We start from the raw sequence: 22,919 nt of genomic DNA, 5'->3' as shown, positions 1-22,919 counted from the left end.
ATCGTCCCCCCCAACCGAGCAATCTTGTGTTCGTCACTGTTTACCGCCTATCAGCAACAACATACAGCTAACAACAGCAGCAAACAACAAATAGGAATATGTTAACCATGTTAGTATATATCCTTATGCCTATTATTTAGAGTTTATTCTCCTTAGTTATCTGTACATGACAACATTAGGAGTAGAATTGCTATTGACCACCAATCTTAGTGTAAAATTGCACCATTTTGCTCTTGATTGTAAATATTAGAGTATTTTTGCACCTTATTCTGTATTTGGATCAATTTGTCAAAATTTAACAAATTCAATTGATATCAAAACTTCAATTTACACAAAATTGATTTTGATGCTTAATTCACCAAAAAATAAGATGACGTAATGATCAAAGCCCACATAGGGCATGGTCCAAGGCTTCTTGGACTGGGTTTGGGACGCAGACCTTGAAAGTTCCAAAGGAAAAGCCTCACTAGCTCACACTGTTAGTCCATCTCTGCTCTGAACCCGCTAACAGGCGCAGCAGAAGCAACTCCTCCTCCAACTAACAACTACGATCTATCTTCCAATGCTGCTGTTGGCATAGAAGCTCCATACTTTCCTATTGCAATTCATATTGTTGTGTAGTTTGTTTTTAATCCGGAAATCTAATTGCAGTTATGCTACTCTTCTGAGATGGAATTGCAAACCTGTTCACTTGTGAGCTCGTGAAGTGGAAGTCTGTCAAACAAATGAATTGGATTCTAGATGAAACTGTTAATCCGTGAATGTTGAAGTATTGCTTGACTGGTTCCGGAATTTGAGTGACGGATGGTGGAATGGCCGCATCATCCTCATCCTCATCGTCCTCAAATGTAAGAACATGGAGAACGGCATTTCTCACGCTGAGGGACGAAACCCTAACGGCTAGTCCCAAGTCAGATTCGAAGTCAATCCCACTTCTTCTCCATAATGTCATCTTCTCCCATTCTCGCTCTCTGATATACTCCGCTGCCGACCTTCCTCCACATGAGGTACTATCTAACTTCTACTTGTTACTGCACATGAAAATATGATTATTTGTTCATTTGTCTATGCTAATTCAGATTGGTTTTATCAGGTCACATCTGATTTGTTATTCCTGATGGAATTGGTTTCTAATTCCTCTCAAAATGTACCTGCACGAGATTTGTATCAAACTTTTTCTCACATTTCCTCCTTGGTACTACTTTGCCAACCTTGTTTTTTCGTTTTAATCATATCATTGGAGTTTATATCGTTCTAATGTTTTTCGTTATCTCTATTTCTAGATGAATGAGATATGCAAATGTCGAGGTGTTTCTCTTCAACTAAATTCGTCTTCTTGGACACTTCTACTCGATTACTCCTCCACTCTACTGCAATTTTTCCTCCCCAAAGCGGCTGCTGCAACTGTCGATGCTCCAAATGCTTCTACTGTAAAAGCTGCCGTGGAATGCTTAGAAACATTGAGGTCTGTTCTCTCTTACTCTATCTCTTTCACTATTTTGTTTTATCCAATGACTTAGCCAATGCTTTCCACTCGATTAGTGAACATACAACAATACAAAAAGTAAGGATGGTTAGGAATTTTGGGGCCTGTTTTTTTCGGTTTCTGTTTTAGTAGCTCTTTTTTTTTAACCATGTCAGGTACCATTTCCTTGAAGTTCATCTTTCTGTTTTTTTTTTGAAATACCAGGCATATTGTCGACATAAATCACCAGAAATTTTCTCTATCAGAAAACATTGAATTTGTGAAATTCCTTCTTGGTATTGGGGAATTCTGTCATGCACAGTTAGTTAACTCATCTTGTGCGAGTTGCAGCCCAAGGTCTGTAACTGTATCTGGAAAGAGGTTGTCCGAGTACAGCAGTTTATGGGATGTTCTGACCGTGATATTTAGTATGCTTGGGGAAGCTTTCATAAGATTTGGTTCTTGTTCTCCTGCAGACATTTGGCAATCTACAATTGAGGTATGCATGCTTATTTTCCTTTTCCTATATGATGGTTTCCTTAGTAACAAGTCCCTTAAATTATTTTAATTTGTATAGGTGCTTAGGAAGTTTATGGATGTCTTGGCAGCTAAAAACTTACTTGTTGAAGACCTTGCTATGACCAGGTACCAAAATTTTCTCCTCAATTCTAGAATATTATGCAAACACATCTAAACTACCAACTTTAATACAGTCTGTATCAATGCTTTGATTTATGCATAGCTCTTGCATTTGACTATTGAATGTGTTGTTGGAACTTCTATTTGCTAGGTTTTTGGCTTCTCTTCTTAATACTCTGCACCTGGTTCTTATGGACCCCAAAGGTTCCCTTCTTGAACAGGTACGTTAATCCCTTTTTTTTCCTCCTAATTTATGTGCAAGAGCAATTTACTGCTATATATTTGGGTCTTGGCCTTTTACAATGTGATGTATTTAGTTATATACTTCATTTTATACATGCACTTTTATAGGTCTCTGGTTTTGTGGCAACATTGCGTGTGTTATTTACTTATGGCCTTAGCAATAAGCCACGGCGTACTTTTCCAACCGGGGGATTGAAGGAGAATGAGCTCAGTGCAAACCACCTAAAGTTGACTTTAAAAGAACCTACGAAAAAAGACCATGCTCCATATAGGCCTCCGCACTTGCGCAAAAAGGATACTATAAATTCAGAGCAGCCAAAATCTCTGGATTTTCTCAGTATCTCTGATAGTGAATCTGATTTTGCATCATCAGATTCCGATTGCAGTGACAGTGATGGGATGGGGAAAGACACTGATACTATTCAAAGCTCTAAGGTCAGAGTCGCTGCTATCCGTTGCATACAGGTATAGCATTTTTTATCCTTGCATTGTAGATTTAGGTTTAATTCACATGTTTCTACTCTTGGATTGAATTCTGATATCTAAATCCAGTTCGCCTTGATCTTTGTCTAGTTTTGCTTCTTGTGTTACCCTTTTTTTTTCCTTCTGTAAACTTAATTGAGAGATGACCCTTGTTTGTTACACCCGGTAGGTTTGAAAAGTTCAGTCTTAAAAAGGAAAAAAGTTCTAGGTAGCTGGTTGCAAATCCTTATCCTCGCTCACTAGATGTCATGCTTGCTTGGTACAAATCCTTATGTTGACACTATTCTGTGTTTTTATTTTGTGATAAGGATCTTTGTCAAGCTGATCCCAAATCATTTACCACCCACTGGACAATGCTTTTGCCGACTAATGATGTGCTCCAACCAAGGTATAGCTCTTTCCAGTTCTCGCTGATCATATGGTCAATTCATTATGCTCTTTGGTTTTCTATATGAACTCTCATTTTTTCTCTTGACTCATCTCATTTGCTTGTTTGCAGGAAATCTGAAGCAACTCTCATGACATGCTTGCTATTTGATCCATATTTGAAGGTACTCCAATTATACATTTCAAATTACCATGTATTGCAGGAAGAGTGCACCTACCCCTTCGGGGCCCTTAAGATTCCATCTAACGGAGTTGGATAGAAATTAGGAAATAGAAAAAGTAGTTTTTTTTTTTTTAAATCCTTATTTAACTGCTTGCTTAAATGTATGTCCTTTTACAACTATACATTGATACTCTGGTGACTGCCGATTATGCTATTTCTTTCCTTTCTTTCTTTAGTAGCAAAAATAGCCCCTCTCATTGATAATCAATAATGTGAGAGGACATAAAGTCCCTTTCTTAACAAAATCTTTTTCCTCAGGTAATTATGTCTATTATTTTTTTTCTGGTAATTTTATTGCTGGTGTTTGAAATAATTTACACTTGTTATGGGTTGTCTATTTTTATATCATGTGGCTAATTGATGCTTCCTTTTTATTTCTGGGACTTCTCACTTGTTTTAGTTATAAGTTGTGTACATGATTATTTGTGCCATTGATCCTTCTCAATTATTCTAATTACTTTGTGGTGTCTAGGTGCGGATGGCATCTGCCTCAACTCTGGCAGTTATGCTAGATGGGCCTTCATCTGTTTTTCTGCAGGTAGCAGAGTACAAGGAATCTACAAGATGGGGATCTTTTATGGCACTTTCAAGTTCCCTTGGAAGTATATTGATGCAACTTCATACTGGTACTTAAAAGTAATTTTGCTATGCTTTTTAGTTATCATGGTCCTATTACCAAGTATGCTCACTTCTAATTTTTATTTAATGTTTCCTGTTTATTACTTGGCAGTTGGTATATGACATGTGCTCCTATAACTTCTACTGCAGGCGTTCTTTACTTGATTCAGCATGAAACTTATAGCAGAATGCTACCATCCTTGTTCAAGATTCTCATGCTCTTAATAGCATCTACACCGTACGAATCAATCTCTCTCTCAAAAAGAATGTCTCATAATCTTTATATTTAGTTTTCATATGGGTAGCTATGAAACGTCCCTTGTACTGATGTGGCATTATTATTCTTATTACCTTTGTTCAACTCTCTGGCATGGCTATTATTTTGTGGAGTTCTAAAATATTGTTGTTAGTCACATTGTCTATAAATCTATAATTTTGGTCATTGCACACATCCTTACAAACATTTAATTAAAATTGATGATATAGATGAAATTCTCAATTATTAAGTCAATTCGCCAATTGTATGACTGGCAGTGTAATGATCCTCATTCAGTCGGGGGGGGGGGGGGGGGAGGGGGGCATTACACTATAAATGTATAAAATATGTTTTCTTCTTGATAGCATTATACTGTGATTAGTGGGGTATTAGCATTAGACTTTTAGTTGATGGCAAGCTAATATAGGTTAGTTTACCTTTTGAAACTTTTTGGGGTAATCTATTTGGATTATCTGCAGACTTTTGTTTTATATTAGTTGACAAAGAAAATAAAGGGGAATCAGGTTAAGCAGAGTCTTGGTTGCAACTATTTGCTGGATGCTTCTTTTAGGAATTCATTTCTTGGGCTTTCTTTCAAAATTTGAGGTCTTTTGAAAATTATTTATAGTTTGGATTTGGAACTATTTCTGATTGTGTTAGAAATTTTTGACGTTAGTGAACAGGGATTCTGGGCTATGATATGTTCTCATGTAGTTTATTAGATCTGCATGTTATCCTACCCTGCGTTATTTTTTTTTCTTGCATCTTGGCAAACTGTGTTTATACTTACTGCTGTATTTTGGGGTGACATTTGATCATCTAACAGATATTCAAGAATGCCTGAGGAATTGTTGCCAACTGTAGTTACATCTTTATTATCAAGGACCAAAAATGGCTTTCCTTTCAAAAGTGATCAAACTGCTTTGCTGGTTAGTTTTGCATTTGCTTAAATTTGGTATTTCAGAATTGTTGCATTTTTATCCTTCTTTCTTGGAGGGTAGGAATATTTGGAGTTGGGTTATATAACTCTTATCTTATTATTGTTTTTTTTTAACAACTCTATGTGCAGGCTACTACTATTAATTGTTTGACTGCAGCTCTATCCAAGTTACCTCCATCACAACATATCAAACAAATGCTATCAGAGGAGATGTCAGTAGGTGAGTTTTGTTATCGTATATCTTTTGAGTTCTCTATCATTATATCATTTGGTTCAGAAAGATTTGAGACAACCTTGGCTTCTTACTTATAATCACGAAAAGTGTGTGCCCACTCCTTATTGTTGAATATGTAATGCTGTGTTGTTTGACATGGACTTAGTTCTCTCTCTTTATGCTTGTATTTGTGTGTATATTCAATTTCATGCTTCAATCTAATTTGACCTTTGTAATTTATTTGAAGCCATTTTCCAGGTCTTAATGAGGCCGAAAAGAGGTCTGGTGTTATTTCTATGCTATTTCAACATTCTGAGAACCTAACAAACTCAACAATATGCGTGGAGTCTCTCCAGGTAATATTGTGATAAAGGTATATGCATTTGATGGATAAATTTGCAGCCTCTTAAACTTATTTCTATTTCCGACTTTGGCTCCTAAATTTGACTTTATCATTGAAAATGCTTTAGTTTATCATGTTTGTAATCTACGTTGTAGTGGAAATGGGAACTAACACAGAAATGGACACTAAGAAACGGTATTTATTGTGGGGAAAAGTGTAAATAGTAAATTTTTTGTACATATAAAATGAAAAGAACTACCTAAAAGTTACTCCCTCCATTCCATTATATAAGTCATTCTAGGGTTTTTTCACACAAATTAAGAAATACAATTAATATAGAGTCAAATTAATGAATTTACATTGGTTAACTAAAAAGAAATCTCTCTCGTGTAATGGTTGGGGAATAAGCCTTGGAATGTTAAAAAACACATGGACCAAGATAAAAATGTAATGCTTGGACCGAAAAACTTAACTAAAAATTCTTGGAAAACTAAAACGACTTATATCTGGGAAAAAAAACTCACTTGCTAGAATGACTTATAAAGTGGAACGGAGGGAGTACATAAGAAGGAAATAAAGGGTTTTTCCATTTTGAGAGCTTAAGGAAGATGATCCAGAAAAGATGAGGGATTTAGTGCAAAGTGATCAGCGCATCATAAACTAATTAAGAGATTGGTTAATGCGCTGATCTGCTTCTGGGAATGCATTTTATTTTGAGAAATGAGTTTCTAATTTTCTTAAATTACAGATAAGTGATCTGAAAAGTATACAAGTTTTAGAGAGTTTCTTTTTTCGAATGTGGAAATGCTTCAACATCAAAGTTTCTGTGCAACACAGTTTATAACACAAAAACACTTCTTATCAGAAACCCTACAAGGAACTTGTTGCTGAAATGTTGAGATAGACAAGTCTGACCTGTTTACGGCTCCACTAAGTGTTTTTTTCCTCTATCCTAGTCCCATAAAAAGAAATTACACCCAAAATTCCTCAAGTTCCAAGAGTTTTTTTTCCCTCTCATTATTCTCTCTATATCTGTCTGTCTTGAGAAACCCTTGTACTCTCTCAAACAGACTTGAAGACTCTAAATCAAAGAAGACGAAAGAGTATACCATTCAAAATCTAAGAAGCAGCTCATCAATCATTTCTCAATTCAAAGACTATACCATTCTGGATCTATTAGTACAATACTATGCTCATTTTGTGGACATTAACCAACTATAACATGGGTATTAGATATAGTTGTTAGAATTGCGACTCGTATTCATGAAGAATTCGAGTCGTATCTATGGTACGACTAGGAAGCTTCATGAATCGGCCGAGTCACCCGATTCGGTTGATTCAGGCCACCATATTAAAATTGAAAAAATTCAATTTTTAACAACTCAAAAACTTACAGCAGAAGAAGATGACTATTCACTTTACAAAAACAAAAAAACGTACGGAAGTTGTGAAACACAAATAGTTTCAATCAGATGACTCTTCACTTTACAAATTCCAAAACCTTCCCTCTTCTTTTCTATTTATTTGTTATGATCTTCTTCTACTCTCTGTTCTTTCTATTTTCTATGTTCTGCATGTCTCTACTTTCTTTTATAACTTGATATAATTTCTATTTTGATATTAAAATTGCATTTTTGGATTGGACTAATATTTAAAGTTAAATATGGTTAATATTTTATTTTTTTATAGCATTTTGAATTTGATCCGAATCTTACAATTCGATTCACGAGTCCCGATTCGCAAAATGAGATTTTGAGTCACGAGTCGAATCTCGATTTAACAATAAGCTATTCTCAGAATATCCTAAGTAATCCTTGTATCAATTATATTACCAAACTCCAATTTAATGTTTAATATTGTAGTTTTAGAGATAGCGATACACAATCTTGTTATGTAAAAAAATCAGAATGCATCTTAGATATTTCAACCATAACCATCTTTTGTCACTACCTATCATTTACATCAGAAATCATGTGATCCAGGCCCTTAGAGCATTGATACACAACCACCCAAGTATAGCAGTTTCGTGTTGGGAACAAGTTTCTTCTATATTCTTCAAAATTTTGAGGGCTGCAACTCCAGAAATTCATGCAAGATCATGGAAGTGTCATGCAGGTGAGGGTGTTGGGTTTGCTGGCGAAAAAGTCATAACTGCAGCAATCAAGGTATATCCTTTTATCTTTTGATTTTCCCAAATTCCAACAATACATTCCACATACTTCAGAATGACCTGCTTTGATTAAAGTGAAAATCTATGTTAGGAAAAAACATTCCCCTCCCCCTTCCCTTTCATGAACGAATGCTACTTCTGTAATCAAAAGATAATACAATTGCTAGTCTATTTGATGTTCTTCTGTCACCCAGGTTCCAGCTATCCCTGACTCTGAAGTAGTTCATTCTTTTCCCCTTTCAGGTTTTGGATGAGTGTCTACGTGCATTATCCGGATTTAGAGGAACTGAAGATCTAGATGATAAATTATTGGATGTACCATTCATATCTGATTGCATAAGGACGAAGAAAGTATCGTCAGCTCCATCATATGAAGCAGAGAGTGCAGAAGACAACAAAGAAGAACCAAAAGCATTTGAATCAGGAAGTGAGCATTGGTCCACAGCAATAGAGAAGCACCTACCCTTAATACTGTTTCATACTTCTTCCATGGTTGGTTGGATTTGGATTGTTTTCTTTGAACAATTATGTTCTGTGATATGTTATTATGTATTTTTCTTCAAGAAATTGTTGCCATCATTATTCATGCTCCAAATTTCTGTCTCTAGCTCTAACTGAGCTTTTCAGACATGGCCCAACTTGGCTGGTTGCCCTGGCAACTGGCTGTGTGACTCTTAAATATGTTTTAGAAAGACCCTGCACTAACCCTTCCAATCTATCTGGGCACCTGATGACTTATTTGACCTGGTCATTGGTTAAAAACGAAATACCAAAGAGCTTTTAAAAATTTTCAATTGGTTTTGTGCATTTATTTAGCAAAAGTCTTGAGTTAAAGTAAATAGCATTTAAGCTTGAAATATACAAAGGTCCGATCACTCTACTTATTTCAGTAAGACAACTTGAGTTTCCTCTTTTCTAGTGCTGCTTTGAGCATGTAATACAGTCAAACTTATCTTGTTGTGTCTGTTAGTGTTTTCTGTTATTTAAGCCTGTATCTTAATTATAACTTTTTATGTAGGAAAAATGTCATTTATGATAGATGACTAACAAATTTAATAGATATTTATGGCATCTTACCAGTTAAGCGGTTATTGAGTCTGACCTATGAGTGTGACCCTCTTCATACCAATTAAAAAGCCATGCTGGTTTTGAAAATCTCAGCTTCAATAGTCATTATGTATTTTTCACTGGATTATTTAGTTTGTCTAGTCTTTAACATGTGTAATTAAGGTACCTCGAAATTACATTTCTTTGCTTCTGGATTCCATTTTCCTTTACTAAAGCTGCATAGCTGGTCTATTTTGTTGTTAATCTATTGGAAGGCTACATAAGTCAGATATTTTGATATCATCTTTGATTCATCCTCAGTATTTGGGGAGGTGAAGAAGATTCAGTAAGAAAGTCAGACATGGTAAAAGTAGGTTCTAACCTAACTAGAAGAAAAATACATTTGAGAAAAAACTGAATGGAGCTCAAAGTTTGTATACTGTATCATGATTTTGAAAATCAAGTGGGATTTTTTTTTTTTTTTGATGTCAGTATGTCTTTCTTTCCATCCCATGCATTAGTAATTTCTATTTGTCATCCATTTTCCATTTGGAAGGTGAGAACTGCATCAGTTACTTGTTGCGCGGGCATTACTTCTTCTGTATTCACCTCTCTCTCAAAGGAGAAACAAGAGTTCATCGTTTCTTCTTTGGTAAGTATTTGAGTAACCGTTTTTTCCCCAGCAATTAGATAGACGCCGCCTCTCAAAATCTTATTCAAATATATGCATTACACTTGTTATTGTATACAGATCAATGCTGCGAGACATGATGATGCTCCATCAGTTAGGTCTGCTTCTTGTCGAGCTATTGGTGTAATATCTTGTTTTCCACAAATTTCTCACAGGTGATTCTGGCTTATTGTTTAATGATCTACACAGTTACATGCTCTCTTTGCCAACTCATTTGTGTATAATAAGATTGCACTTAGAAAAATTATGAACTTAATTTCCTTTAGTGCAGAGATTCTTGCCAAGTTCATCCACGCGGTTGAGATCAACACTCATGATCCCTTGGTTTCGGTACCTTTCGCTTTTCTAGTTAATCTTACAGTGTCTTAAATGGCTAAGCTCGAAATATTCATTAAACCCTATTGATACCAGGTGCGAATAACAGCTTCTTGGGCTTTGGCAAACATATGCGATTCCCTGCGTCATTGTATCAATGACTTTCCTTTGGAAAACACTACAGGTGGGAACTAGGCATCACGAGGGTTCTTATAATTCATTTGATGGTAAATATAACAAAGTTTTTGATTTTCAAGTAATTGGTTTTCTCCGTTCTATTACTAGACTTGAATGCAAACCCTCGAATAATGGAGCTTCTAGTTGAGTGTGCTTTGCGTCTAGCAAAAGATGGAGACAAGGTAAATGAGTAATAAGCAGGGTAGTTACTATCAGATTTTTCTCATTTTTACTCTTTTTGCATTCACATGTGATCTGATTAGCTAAATTTGTTTGCAACATAGGATGCTATATTCTCATTCTTTATATTGGTGCTTGATAATAGGTTACTGCATGTAAAATATTGTATTGATATCTATGAAGCACCGATACGGGTACGCGTACGGGGCATTTCTAAAAAATATGAGATACGGGTATGGCGGGGATACGGAAAATTTTATATATAATTAATAATATATATCATTTGTGATGAAAAATTTAAAAGATACATAAATATATAAACCACAAATTACATTCATAAAGTCATTATAAAACCACAAATAACACTCATAAGCTATGAAGCACTGACTCGGGTGCAGCGAGACATGGCAAATTTTATATAATTAATTATATATATAAATTAGATATAAAATATATAAAAAAACTTGCTAAATCACAAATAAGTCATTCTCTAATCGCAAGGATTTTGGTGCGGATGAAATCAGACAAGACAACAACAAGAAAGAAGATGAAACCACAGGAGAAAATCGCAAAACAAATCGAAGAAGGAAGAGAAAGAAGCCCTAAGCGTTTATAATCGTGATACATAGGTGAGAATTAGATGTAGTTTAGTTTTTTTTTTTTGTCAAATTTTGTAATTGAACCATAGGTTTTAAAAGATTTAAAAAAACCCTAAACTTTTACATATTTTCATCATTAGCCGAGTCCCGCCGAGTCCCTACCGTGTCACTGCCGAGTCCCATGTCACCGCCGTGTCTCGCCGAGTCCCCGAGTCCAGCGAGTCCGACACGGCCACGGCGACCCCGAGGAAGAGTCCGTGCTTCATAGCTCATAAGTCGTTATAAAACCGCAAATAACATCTATAATATTAACTAATAAGTCATATAATCCTTATATTTTTAAAGTTTTTTAATTTGTTAATGGGTGGTGGATTGATATTACTTTATTTAATTTGTTATATAATCGTTATATTTTTAAAAAACCCCCTATAATTTAACTAATTAATTATGAAAAGTATCCCCGAAGTATCCCCTAATTAAAAAAGAAACAAAAAGGGATACTTCCTAGCCATTACGTATCCTTGCCGTATCCCCATCCTCGGAGTATTGGATACGCGTACGTTGACCTCTTAGAAATATCAGTGCTTCATAGATTCATATCAATATATTACATAATGGTTTCTAGACTTCCAATGGCAAATATGTATTAGCAAGTCAAGAAGGAAAGAAGCAGGGGTGGAGAAGGTGCTTGTGCTGTCGGATGATGTAGAAAAGGGAATGATCAAGAAGCAATGAAACAATAGCAACTGTCAGGATATCAAGTTTTATTTCCATTCTTATTGCTAGTTGCACAATAAAACATCTCTGGACAGTTTATCATGACAGTTGAGCTTTTCTAGGTGATAAGTTTAAGTTAAATTTGATTTATCTAACTAATCATCTTCATGTCCAATACATGGATCTTTCAAGAGTCTGATGACGTGTTCATATTATTCGTGGTTTTGCGTGGCGCACAGACAATTCAATTGTATGATATCTATTATAGCAATCCCTTGCCTGATAATGTTAAAATTTGGAGTTTCAGCTGGTGTGTATTTCATGGATCACTTTTTGCTTGCATTGAGGGTTTTAGATTTTTAATAGCTTTTCATAGATAGTTTTGAGCCTAATTTCATTTCTTCTGCGGGTCTTTTTCTTTTCTATCATCAGATCAAATCAAATGCTGTGCGAGCTCTTGGAAACCTTTCAAGATTCATGAGATCCAATTCCAATACGCATGCTAAGCCTGCTCCTCTGGGTAAATGCCTGCTGGAAAGAACAGTTCAGGCGTTCCTTTCTTGTGTAACAACTGGGAATGTTAAGGTATTCTGTCTCAATTATTCAATATCTAACAAAATTCTCCTTTGGGCTTTGATGGAACACAATTTCATTTGTACTGGAATCTAAGTTCCATAATGCTCTCTACTGAATCATTAATATATGATTAACAGGTCCAATGGAATGTTTGTCATGCACTGAGCAATCTATTTTTGAATGAGACATTAAGACTGCAAGAGATGGACTGGTACTGAAGAAGGGCCTTTTTCTTACAGTTAATGTTATATCACTCCCGTGTAGTAGGAATATGGAATGCTGGTACATGTTATGGTTATTCTTTTTCATCTCTTCATGTGATTGGTTGTATCTTCATCTTGTCATGTGATTGGCTGAATGAATATCCATTCCAATTTTGACATTTTTCCGTTACCTATTATGGCTTTATGGATTGACGTGGCATGTTAATTCTCATTGCTGTTCCGATAAACTTGTGTAATAGTCATGCCCAAATGCTTACTAGTCCTTTGGGATATCTTGATTTCAACTTATATTATTATGCAAATATTTTCTGGCAGGGCCCCTTCTGTTTTTAGTATTCTTCTGCTATTACTACGTGATTCTTCAAACTTCAAAATCAGGATACAAGCTGCTGCTGCTTTGGCTGTGCCTGCCTCAGTACTTGGTAAGTAGAGCCTTAACCCCTGTTGTAGTTGTCATGATGGTTATGGTTACTCTTGTCACAGAACATTGTCATAGCTTTTACTGTTTGGTAGAACTTTGTATGCACTGACAATTCTAATTACTTCCTTGAAGCATGCACGGTGCTTATCGAGTTATAGTTCTTTAAGATGCTAAACTGATCCATTAATTTTTACTCTTTTTCCAATGTAGATTATGGTAAATCCTTTTCAGATGTTGTCCAAGGTCTTGAGCATCTAATTGAAAATTCAGGATCAGACCAAATGGCGACACCATCAAGTTTCAGATACAGGGTTGCACTCGATAAGCAGGTCAAGCTCCTGCATCTTTTTCTTTTATAGCATGCTAAATCATCTTTCTTTTTTCTCTGGAGTTCTGACATATTTCAACAAAAAAACTGCTCTTCCACTTATATTCTAAGTGATTGCAATAGTTTTCTTGTAGGCACGTTTGTTCTTTAAGTGACAGTGGAAAAATGCCTTCTTTTTTATGCTGACAATTTTTTTCACATTTGCTTGTTCTTGTGACAGATAACATCAACCATGTTGCATGTGCTTAGCCTTGCTTGGAGCACTGATCACCAACCTTTGAGAGATTTTCTTGTGAAGGTAATTTTATATCAGTAATAACGGTGGAAAAAAGTAGAGAAGTTTCTTCCTTGCTGATAAATGACTCTTCCTTGCCCATAATGATCCTGTTAAAAATTGCATGAAGCTTGACGCATATTGTTAAGTAAAATATTTTGGGCGATTTCTCAAATTACAATATGCTTAACAGTTCCCTTAGCTCTTTTGTGGAACTTGAAAGATTTACATTCATCCATGTGTGTGTCGTCGTGCAGAAAGCTCCATATTTGGAGGAGTGGCTAAAGGTTATATGCTCCTCGCTTGGGGAGGTGAGTAGCAGGGCTGAGGCTGGGAATGCTAGTGAAAATCAGAAGAAGCAAGTGATATCCAAGGCAATACATTCACTCATTCAAGTATATGAGAGCAAGAATCATCAAGCAATTGCACAAAAATTTGAGAAGTTGAGGAATAGCTTAAAATGAATGACATATTTATCATTCGCTTCGGAAATCGAGGGCAGAGGCTATAGAATAGAATAGAATGCTCAAAATTAACAGGTCCTCAAATGATGAGCTCAATATGAATGGCTCTTGCATGCCTCACTGCATGTTTTTGCAGAATTGACGTGCTTAATCTTTGATCTGTATGTGTAAAATATTTGGTAGTGTGATGTGCAATTAAGACATTCGATAAAGTAGCAGCTTTATAGTGGAAATTATTGACGACAAGAAGTCATTTAAGTCTTTTTGTCAAGGAAACAAAAAACAAAAATAAAATATTACATTCATTGCTCTTAAACTATATTTACATTATTATTGTTTAGATTTTATTTGTTTACATAAAACTTCTTGAATTTTACATTATTATTGTAATATTGAAGTTCGAATTGATATAAATCCATTACAGAATTTTAAAAAAACTGATGCGTTGAATAAAATTGAGTACGTTTTTATTCGGGCTAATACATTCCTAGCCTCCTAAGTTGTTCAAAAACTGCAATTGATCTTTAAATTTTAAAAAGTTACAACTAAGTTCTTTAACTTGCTTATTTGGAATAAATAATCTTAATATCTGTGATTTTGGAAGTTTTTTTTGCTCTTTTGTTTATGTATTAGCGGATTAGTTAGATGTAACAATAAATATTTTAGACATTTTTTATTTTTGCTATAATGTTATGTTGAATGTTTTTTTTATTTTTGGGTTTGGAACGTATTTGTTCCAAATAAACAAGTTAAAAGCGTAAGTTAAAAGCGTTAGTTGTAACTTTTTGAAATTCATGAGTCAGACAATTTAGGGAGCTGAGGGTGTATTAGTTATTTTTTTTTTATCTATAGTAAGTTATGATTATAAACAAGTCAAAAAAGTTTAGGCATTTTTATCTATATTAAAATATGGTTATAAACAAGTAAAAAAAGTTTAAACTATATTATATCGCAACGTCATATACTCTTGATTAAACTAAATTCTGTTTCAATGAAACACTTATTTTTTTTTATATTCAGTATTGATACATTTAATTTAATTATGTATTATTGTATATTAATTATAGCAATTTTTTCATACAATATAATTATTAACATTTTGAGAGAAAAATGTTTCTTACAATTTTTATAATATAATTTTTTTAAAAGTACATTTGAATTTACCCCTACTTGCTTGTTTTTAATGTCTAATACCATCTTTGTTTGTTTTGTAATATAAATTTCTCCTCTTTTTTAGGTAAAAACTATTGCGTCTAACTGATGTTTGTAAACTACTTTTATTCTAAACATATAATCATGATTTTAATAAAGGATATTATATAAGCCTTCAAAATTGAGAGACACCTAAATGATGTATAAGAAACTAAGAAGAAAAAACATAACAATAGAATCAAAATAAATAAGACTACCCCACTTCACTAAAAGTGGAAATGAACAAACTTCATAATCAAGCTGTATAATTCTGTCCTAAAAATCAAATGCTATGTGATGAAAGAACAAATACCTTAATCTTTGTTGGGAGTAATTATTGTTTGATATACTATTCATTTTATATCCAAATTATTGCATGAATAAGTGGGCAAATCACTGAGCAAACAAAGACAACACATGACAATGAACTATTATCCACCATGTCGAGACCCGAGATCTTACTTTTGGACTGTCAGGCGACACTTATCCTAACTTAATCACCATTCTTTAAGTTTAAACATGTTACCATCAATCAAATTCCAACATCAGACTCTGACATATCACATGTGTATGTGTCTAGATTTAGAGGTGTCTAAGTTTATAACACCAGACTCTGACATGTGTTTTTAGATTTACAGGTGTCTAAGTTATGGTATGTGTATAGGTTTATAGGTGTCCACGTTTATAACAGGTGTCTAGGTTTATAACACCAGACTTTCGCATGTGGAATGCACCTTATGTCATCTTCTCTGTCTTAAATTGATATGCGACATGTGATTTCTTCTGTATCTTAGATTATCTTCTTAATATTTGCAATTAGTTTTTCTGCTATCTTAGACTTTGGCATGTCACCATTAATCAAATTCCAACACCGTCTCTGGCATATCATAGGTGTTTAGGTTTATAACACCAGATGCATGTTACAGATGTCTAGATTTAGAGGTGCCTAAGTTTATAACACCAGACTCTGACATGTGTTTCTAGATTTACAAGTGCCTAAGTTCTGGCATGTGTGTAGGTTTATAGGTGTCCAGGTTTATAACACCAAACTCTGGCATGTGTTTCTAGGTTTATAATAGGTGTCCAGGTTTATAACACCAGACTCTGGCGCGGTGAATACACCTGATATCATCTTCTCTTTATTAAATTGATATGTGACATGCGATTACTTCTCTATCTTAGATTATCTTCTTAATATTTGCAATGAGTTTTTCTGCTATTTTAGACTTTGACATGTCACCATTAATCAAATTCCAACACCAGACTCTGACATATCATAAGTGTTTAGGTTTATAACACCAGATTTTGGCATGTAACAGGTGTCTAGATTTAGAGGTGTCTAAATTTATAACACCAGACTCTAGCATGTGTTTCTAGATTTACAAGTGTCCAAGTTCTGGTATGTGTGTAGGTTTATAGGTGTCCAGGTTTATAACACCAAACCCTTTAGCATGTGTTTCTAGGTTTATAATAGGTGTACATGTTTATAACACTAGACTTTGGCGCGGTGGAATACACCTGATATCATCTTCTCTTTATTAAATTGATACGTGACATGTGATTTCTTCTCTATCTTAAATTATCTTCTTAATATTTCTTAATATTTGCAATGAGTTTTTCTGCTATAAATTAGAAACGTATGCTGAGGGGTTGAAACAATCAATTGGTGAAAGCAGACTATCAAGAAGATCACGAAGAATTAAACGCATCGGAAGTCAAGATGGTCTCCATTGAACACCGTCTTCAATCACTACCCTCACGCTCAGCAGTAAATTTTCCGTCAGGCGGTCGTTAATACTCTCGGACGAAGTCTCTTGTACTTCCCTCCTTTTGAAATATATGGCGGCTTTACTGATTTTTTTATAATTACGGTGGCCTGTGTAAGAGATTAATATGTCTAGAAATTTGCCTTCAATTTTGGGATTAAATTGAGGAAGAGGGGACTATGGATTAACCGAACTAATCGAACAATGATTAACAACTTTGGAGTAATCCACTTTGCATTATTCACTGAAATTACTAAAATCAATCACTATCAATTCCCTTCCATTCATATGATTTTGATTGTAGATCTCAGTTGTGAAAATACCTTTTAAACAACTTTAATTGTAGAGCTCAGCTGTCAAAATCAAATTTGAATATTTGCAATGACAAGATTAGGAAATTAGTAGACTGATTTTGATTTTCAGGTGAAGAACCATGGAATACCGGAGGAAATGATTAAGAGCATAATGAACACGGTTAGAGACTTCTTTAACTTGCCGGAAAGTGAGAGGTTGAAGAGTTATTCGGACGATCCAACTAAAACCACCAGACTTTCAACGAGTTTCAATGTCAAAACTGAAAAGGTCGCCAACTGGAGAGACTTTTTACGACTCCATTGTTATCCTCTCGAGGATTACATTCATGAATGGCCTTCCAACCCTCCACAGTTCAGGTACATCAATAAAGCATTTCAGGTCCTTCAACTTTGGTTTTTACACGTTTAACCCATGAAATTTTTAATTCCACGTATTAAGCCTGAATATTTGTAGTTTAATAGGAGAGGCAGTTTTGGATTATTGTATGAAAAATTTGTTTTGTTATCTATATCTTGTGCACATTTGCGAACTTTTGTGGCTCTTCTGGTGGGAAATGGCATGCATTTTTCTCCTTAGGAATTTGTAGGCAGCACATGGTGAATTGTATGAGCTTGATGAAGCCATTCTGTGCATGCATCATTCTCTTTCATAGCTTTCTTCTATGTTTTTAACTATTCTTCTTTTTAGAAATACAGATCCTTAAACTTCATAAGTTTTCATGTTTCTTTTCATCAAAATTACTATATTATATGATGCGTTTTTTTTCTTGGTACTTGCATAAATCCTAGCTAGTTTCTGATTACAAATTTGGTCATTTTTTCTCTTTCTGGCTTGTGAATCTCAATCTTTGATACAAATATACCTACCAAAATCTAGGGATCAATTGCACTTCGGATACAGAATTTGACTTTATCTACAAAATTTGGAGATTTGTAATGTATATCAGAAAAGGTAGTACCTAAGCAGATTAGATTTGCTTTTGAATTTTGAGTTAGCTGCTCTGTTTTCAAATTTTCAAAATGCTGAGGTTTTTTTTTCATGAAATTCTCTTCTTTGATATATCCGATGAATGAAATGTCATGTATTTTCATGATGATTCTTTTAATACAATTATGTTGCACTGCAGATAGTTGCTGGATCCGCTGAAGGATACTCTGGACACATTGTCTTTCCTTGTGAGTTTGTAATGCATTGCTTTTGAGTAACTTAGCTTTTGGACTGCCCACACTGATCCTAACTTAATCACCATTCTTTAAGTTTAAACATGTTACCATTAATCAAATTCCAACACCAAACTTTGGCATATCACAGGTGTTTAGATTTACAACACTAGACTTTGGCATGTCACCATTAATCAAATTCCAACATCAGACTCTGGCATATCACAGGTGTTAGGTCTACAACACCAGACTTTGGCATGTCACCATTAATCAAATTCCAACACCAGACTCTAGTATATCACAGGTGTTTAGGTTTATAACACCAGACTTTGGCATGTCATAGGTGTCTAGATTTAGAGGTGCCTAAGTTTACAACACCAGACTCTCGCATGTGTTTCTAGGTTTACATGTGTCTAAGTTCTAGCATGTGTGTAGGTTTACAGGTGTCCAGGTTTATAACACCAGACTCTAGCATGTGTTTCTAGGTTTACAGGTGTCTAAGTTCTGGCATGTGTGTAGGTTTATAGGTATCGAGGTTTATAACAGGTGTCCAGGTTTATAACACCAGACTCTGACATGTGTTTTTAGGTTTACAGGTGTCTAAGTTCTGGCATGTGTGTAGGTTTATAGGTGTCCACGTTTATAACAGGTGTCCAGGTTTATAACACCAGACTCTGGCATGTGTTTCTAGGTTTACAGGTGTCTAAGTTCTGGCATGTGTGTAGGTTCACAGGTGTCCAGGTTTATAACAGGTGTCCAGGTTTATAACACAGACTCTGGCATATGGAATATACCTGATGTCATCTTCTCTGTCTTAAATTGATATGTGACATGTGATTTCTTCTCTATCTTAGATTATCTTCTTAATATTTACAATGTGTTTTTTTGCTATAAATTAGAAACGTATGCTGAGAGGTTGAAACAATCAATTGGTGAAGGCAGACTAAAATGGCCTCCAGCAAAAACCTCCTACTCGCGGACCTTGCTTCTTCTGGACTTAAACATGTTCCTTCCAACTACATCCGTCCTATCTCCGACCGTCCAAATCTCGACGACGTTCAACTATCCGACAACTCCATTTCATTGATTGATCTCCAACACTTTCACGGTCCTGATCACGTTCTTCTTGTTGACAGCATCGGCAAAGCTTGTCTGCATGATGGCTTCTTTCAGGTTTTCTCCTTTTTTTTTTATCAGTTCAGTTTTCTTCTGCACTTATGTGTAGTTCAATTGCAGCTAGATATGGTCATGAATTAAAATGAATGAGGCTTAGACTAAATTTTTTATTTCGAAGTTGTGCATTGACAAGATAATGAAATTAGTAGACTGATTTTGATTTTCAGGTGAAGAACCATGGAATCTCGGAGGAAATGATTAATAGCATAATGAACACGGCGAGGGACTTCTTTAACCTGACGGAAAGTGAGAGGCTGAAGAGTTATTCTGACGATCCAACTAAAACATCCAGACTTTCAACCAGTTTCAATGTCAAGACTGAAAAGTTCGCCAATTGGAGAGACTTCTTGCGACTCCATTGTTATCCTCTCGAGGATTACATTCATGAATGGCCTTCCAACCCTCCACAATTCAGGCGCATCAATAAAGCATTTCAAGCCCTTCAACTTTTTGGTTTTTACACATTTAACCTATGAAATTTTTAATTCCACATATTAAGCCTGAATATTTGTAGTTTAACAGGAGAGGCAATTTTGGATTATTGTATGAAAAATTTGTTATGTTATCCATATTTTGGATTATTGTCCCTCTATGTATTATTGTGTTAGTGTTTGACTCTTTCATTAATACTTGTCAACGATATATAAAGTTAGAATCTCATTACCAATTTGACCCTGCCTTATTCGGAAATTTATAATGAGCTTCAGGAGTTCAATATCAAATGGAACTCTCCATACACGTGTCAATAAGTTTACTGGGAGTTCCATTTGACATGAAATTCTATAAGGCGTCTTTTCTCTTTCTTTCACTTGTTACCTTCCCCAATTTGTAAAGATAGATGTTTCCAGTATCAAAAAGTTGTTCATAAAGGTCTAATCACTTCAAGTTTGAAAACAACCAATTAATCTTGTAAAAGTGCTTAAAGAGACTTAATCAATTCATTTAAGTCCTAACTAGTAGAACAAATGAAAATATAGGCAAGTGAAGCGTGAATGACTAAAGTTCAAGTTCTATTTATCACGGTTAAATAAGTTTAAAAAGCTAATAAGTCATCATTTGAAAGAGTTGTATACAAGTAGAGCCAATAAAAATGGTTGTGTCAATCTGGTAATCCAATTATTAACGTGTCATTATCTCAGTGGTCCAAGACCAGTTGGTCCCGGACATAGGATTGAAGGGATTTTATTCCTTTTCATATATGTATTTTACATTTATGTATGGAAATGTGACAGGGAAACAGTAGCGGAGTACAGTACAAGTGTGAGGGAGCTAGTCCTTTGTTTGCTTGGACTTATATCAGAAAGTTTAGGCTTGGATAAAGATTATATAAACCAATCACTAAGCAAACATAGACAACATATGGCAATGAACTATTATCCACTATGTCCAGAGCCAGATCTTACTTTTGGACTGCCAGGCCACACTGATCCTAACTTAATCACCGTTCTTCTTCAAGATCATGTCCCCGGACTGCAAGTTCTCCGAGATCATAAATGGATTGCTGTTAATCCCATTTCTAACACCTTCATTGTCAACATTGGAGATCAAATGGAGGTAATTAGTAATGGAAAATACAAGAGTGTGCTTCATAGAGCAGTTGTGAATTCTCAAGAAGCAAGAATCTCCATTCCAACATTTTATTGCCCTTCTTCTGATGCTGTCATCCGACCTGCTCCGGGTTTGATCGACGATCATCATCCGGCCATCTATAGAGATTTCATATATGCTGAATATTATGAGAAATTTTGGAACAAAGAACTTGCAAAAGACTATTGTTTGGACCTTTTCAAGACTGCTTGATTGGGGAAAGATTGGGGGGAAATGTGTTTACGGTAAAGGAATGTGATATTTTTCGTAATGAAAGAGATAGTTTGTTTTTCTTGTAATATAACATTGTTTGACTTTGTCAATATGTCATGTTCCCTCTATTATATATGTAAAATACATATAGGTTAATTAGTTTTTTTTAAGCATGTCACATGTGTTCTGTTGTTTCGTACGATTAGGGAAGAAGATTCGGGTAAAATATACACTTCCTCGGGAATGAAAAAAAAGCGATCCACTTTTCACCAGACTTTGGCATGCCACATGTACAGTGTCTAGGTTTATAGGCGTTTAGTTTTACAACATCAGACTCTGACGTTTCTAAGTTTACAGGTGCATAGATTCTAGCAGGTGTGTCTAAGTTTATAGGTGTGTAGGTTTTATTAAGTAAGGGTTATTTTGTATGTAGTTATATTAAGTAAGGGTAGATTAGACTTTTACTATAGGTTTTAGTTGCTGTTTATATAGCAGCATTCTTCTTCTTCTCAATTTAATTTTTTACGCTCTTTCTCTCTCTGTAATCTTCTCTCTTCTGTTCATCATTGTTCTTCATTGATATGGTAATGCAATTCTTGTAGTTCTTCTTCTTCAATTCAATAACACAGTTTCATTCCATTCAATTCTTTGGGCATTCAGGATCCGTCAGTTTATAGAAGGCTCATTGGCAGGCTCATTTATTTGACAAATACTAGGCCTGACATAACCTTTTCTGTAAACACATTAAGTCAATTTTTATCTAAACCAACTGATATTCATTATGCAGCTGCTAAAAGGGTGCTGTTATACATTAAGAACAATCCAAGTCAGGGTCTTTTCTACTCAGCAGAGTCAGAGTTGCATCTTAAAGCCTTTTCTGATGCAGACTGGGCAACATGTGTAGATACTAGAAGATCAGTCACTGGTTTTTGTGTTTTTCTTGAGAAATCTTTAATCAGTTGGAAAAGCAAGAAACAAGTGACTGTTTCAAAATCCTCCACTGAAGCAGAGTATCGGGCCATGTCTGCAGTGACAGCTGAAGTGCAATGGTTAACCTATCTTCTTAACTTCTTAAAGATCAAGCACAAGATTCCCATACATAGATGTAAAATACATATGAAAAGGAATAAATCATTGTTTCTACTTTGTAAATTTTATATAAAATCCCTTCAATAGCGATATCAGCAATTGGAAACTGATTGAATGATAATGAGCGGTGGAAGGCCAAGTGGAATGACAGAACTTTCTCTGCAAAGAAGACTGAAGAGCAACTTGTCCAAGGTAAGAAGCGGTGGAAGCATAGTGAGATAGACTAGACCGGATAAGTGTCATGACATTGCCGACCAGATAAGCTTCTATTATATTGTAATAACTTTATCCATAATGACATGGGGCTTTTTACCAAAATTTAGACAACAGCTTCAGAGCAAAGAAAGCAGTATACCCAAGATAAAATAATAAATTTAATATTTTCTGAGTTTAAATTTATGAAACTAGTTTCTTCTAGAAGCACTGAT

General features: G+C 35.0%; 2 protein-coding genes across 7 annotated transcripts; both read left to right on the top strand.

Annotated features, from left to right (window-relative positions):
* Positions 1-478: 478 nt before the first annotated feature.
* LOC136210883 (uncharacterized) lies at positions 479-14,337 on the top strand. Of its 6 annotated transcripts, XM_066002310.1 has the most exons (27): positions 479-1,007; positions 1,094-1,195; positions 1,284-1,465; positions 1,691-1,964; positions 2,043-2,110; positions 2,256-2,325; positions 2,456-2,812; positions 3,139-3,218; positions 3,330-3,381; positions 3,913-4,066; positions 4,209-4,296; positions 5,141-5,243; positions 5,384-5,474; positions 5,727-5,824; positions 7,794-7,976; positions 8,225-8,473; positions 9,585-9,680; positions 9,780-9,874; positions 9,986-10,049; positions 10,131-10,218; positions 10,320-10,393; positions 12,140-12,292; positions 12,421-12,494; positions 12,823-12,929; positions 13,139-13,257; positions 13,477-13,554; positions 13,788-14,337. In XM_066002310.1, the coding sequence occupies exons 1-27, from the start codon at positions 813-815 to the stop codon at positions 13,992-13,994; spliced, it is 3,501 nt and encodes a 1,166-aa protein (XP_065858382.1). In that variant the 5' UTR covers positions 479-812; the 3' UTR covers positions 13,995-14,337. The 6 variants fall into 6 exon arrangements, 4 of the variants coding, with proteins under 4 accessions (XP_065858382.1, XP_065858384.1, XP_065858385.1 ...); XR_010678246.1 differs by lacking the exons at positions 13,139-13,257; positions 13,477-13,554; positions 13,788-14,337 and having other exon boundaries at positions 12,421-12,565; XM_066002312.1 differs by lacking the exons at positions 13,139-13,257; positions 13,477-13,554; positions 13,788-14,337 and having other exon boundaries at positions 12,421-12,521.
* Positions 14,338-16,770: 2,433 nt separating this feature from the next.
* On the top strand, positions 16,771-21,441 carry LOC136214733 (protein DMR6-LIKE OXYGENASE 2-like). Its single transcript, XM_066002892.1, has 6 exons — positions 16,771-17,001; positions 17,375-17,622; positions 18,393-18,441; positions 19,326-19,599; positions 19,770-20,017; positions 20,835-21,441. Exons 4-6 carry the CDS (start codon positions 19,375-19,377, stop codon positions 21,400-21,402), a joined length of 1,041 nt encoding a protein of 346 aa, XP_065858964.1. The 5' UTR covers positions 16,771-17,001; positions 17,375-17,622; positions 18,393-18,441; positions 19,326-19,374; the 3' UTR covers positions 21,403-21,441.
* Positions 21,442-22,919: the final 1,478 nt, after the last annotated feature.

Source organism: Euphorbia lathyris, chromosome 1, assembly GCF_963576675.1.
Source record: "Euphorbia lathyris chromosome 1, ddEupLath1.1, whole genome shotgun sequence".
In the NCBI taxonomy this organism is placed as follows: domain Eukaryota; kingdom Viridiplantae; phylum Streptophyta; class Magnoliopsida; order Malpighiales; family Euphorbiaceae; genus Euphorbia; species Euphorbia lathyris.
This window is presented reverse-complemented; position numbering and strand designations above follow the sequence as displayed.

Bases quoted from the DNA above. Each gene is read 5' to 3' on its own strand.
- LOC136210883 (XM_066002310.1), top strand. From the start codon at position 813: ATGGCCGCATCATCCTCATCCTCATCGTCCTCAAATGTAAGAACATGG. The intron at 3,382-3,912 runs GTACTCCAATTA...TGTGGTGTCTAG, and splicing joins TATTTGATCCATATTTGAAG to GTGCGGATGGCATCTGCCTC. The intron at 10,219-10,319 runs GTGGGAACTAGG...TTCTATTACTAG, and splicing joins TCCTTTGGAAAACACTACAG to ACTTGAATGCAAACCCTCGA.
- LOC136214733 (XM_066002892.1), top strand. From the start codon at position 19,375: ATGGCCTCCAGCAAAAACCTCCTACTCGCGGACCTTGCTTCTTCTGGA. The intron at 19,600-19,769 runs GTTTTCTCCTTT...TTTGATTTTCAG, and splicing joins TGCATGATGGCTTCTTTCAG to GTGAAGAACCATGGAATCTC. The intron at 20,018-20,834 runs GCGCATCAATAA...GAAATGTGACAG, and splicing joins TCCAACCCTCCACAATTCAG to GGAAACAGTAGCGGAGTACA.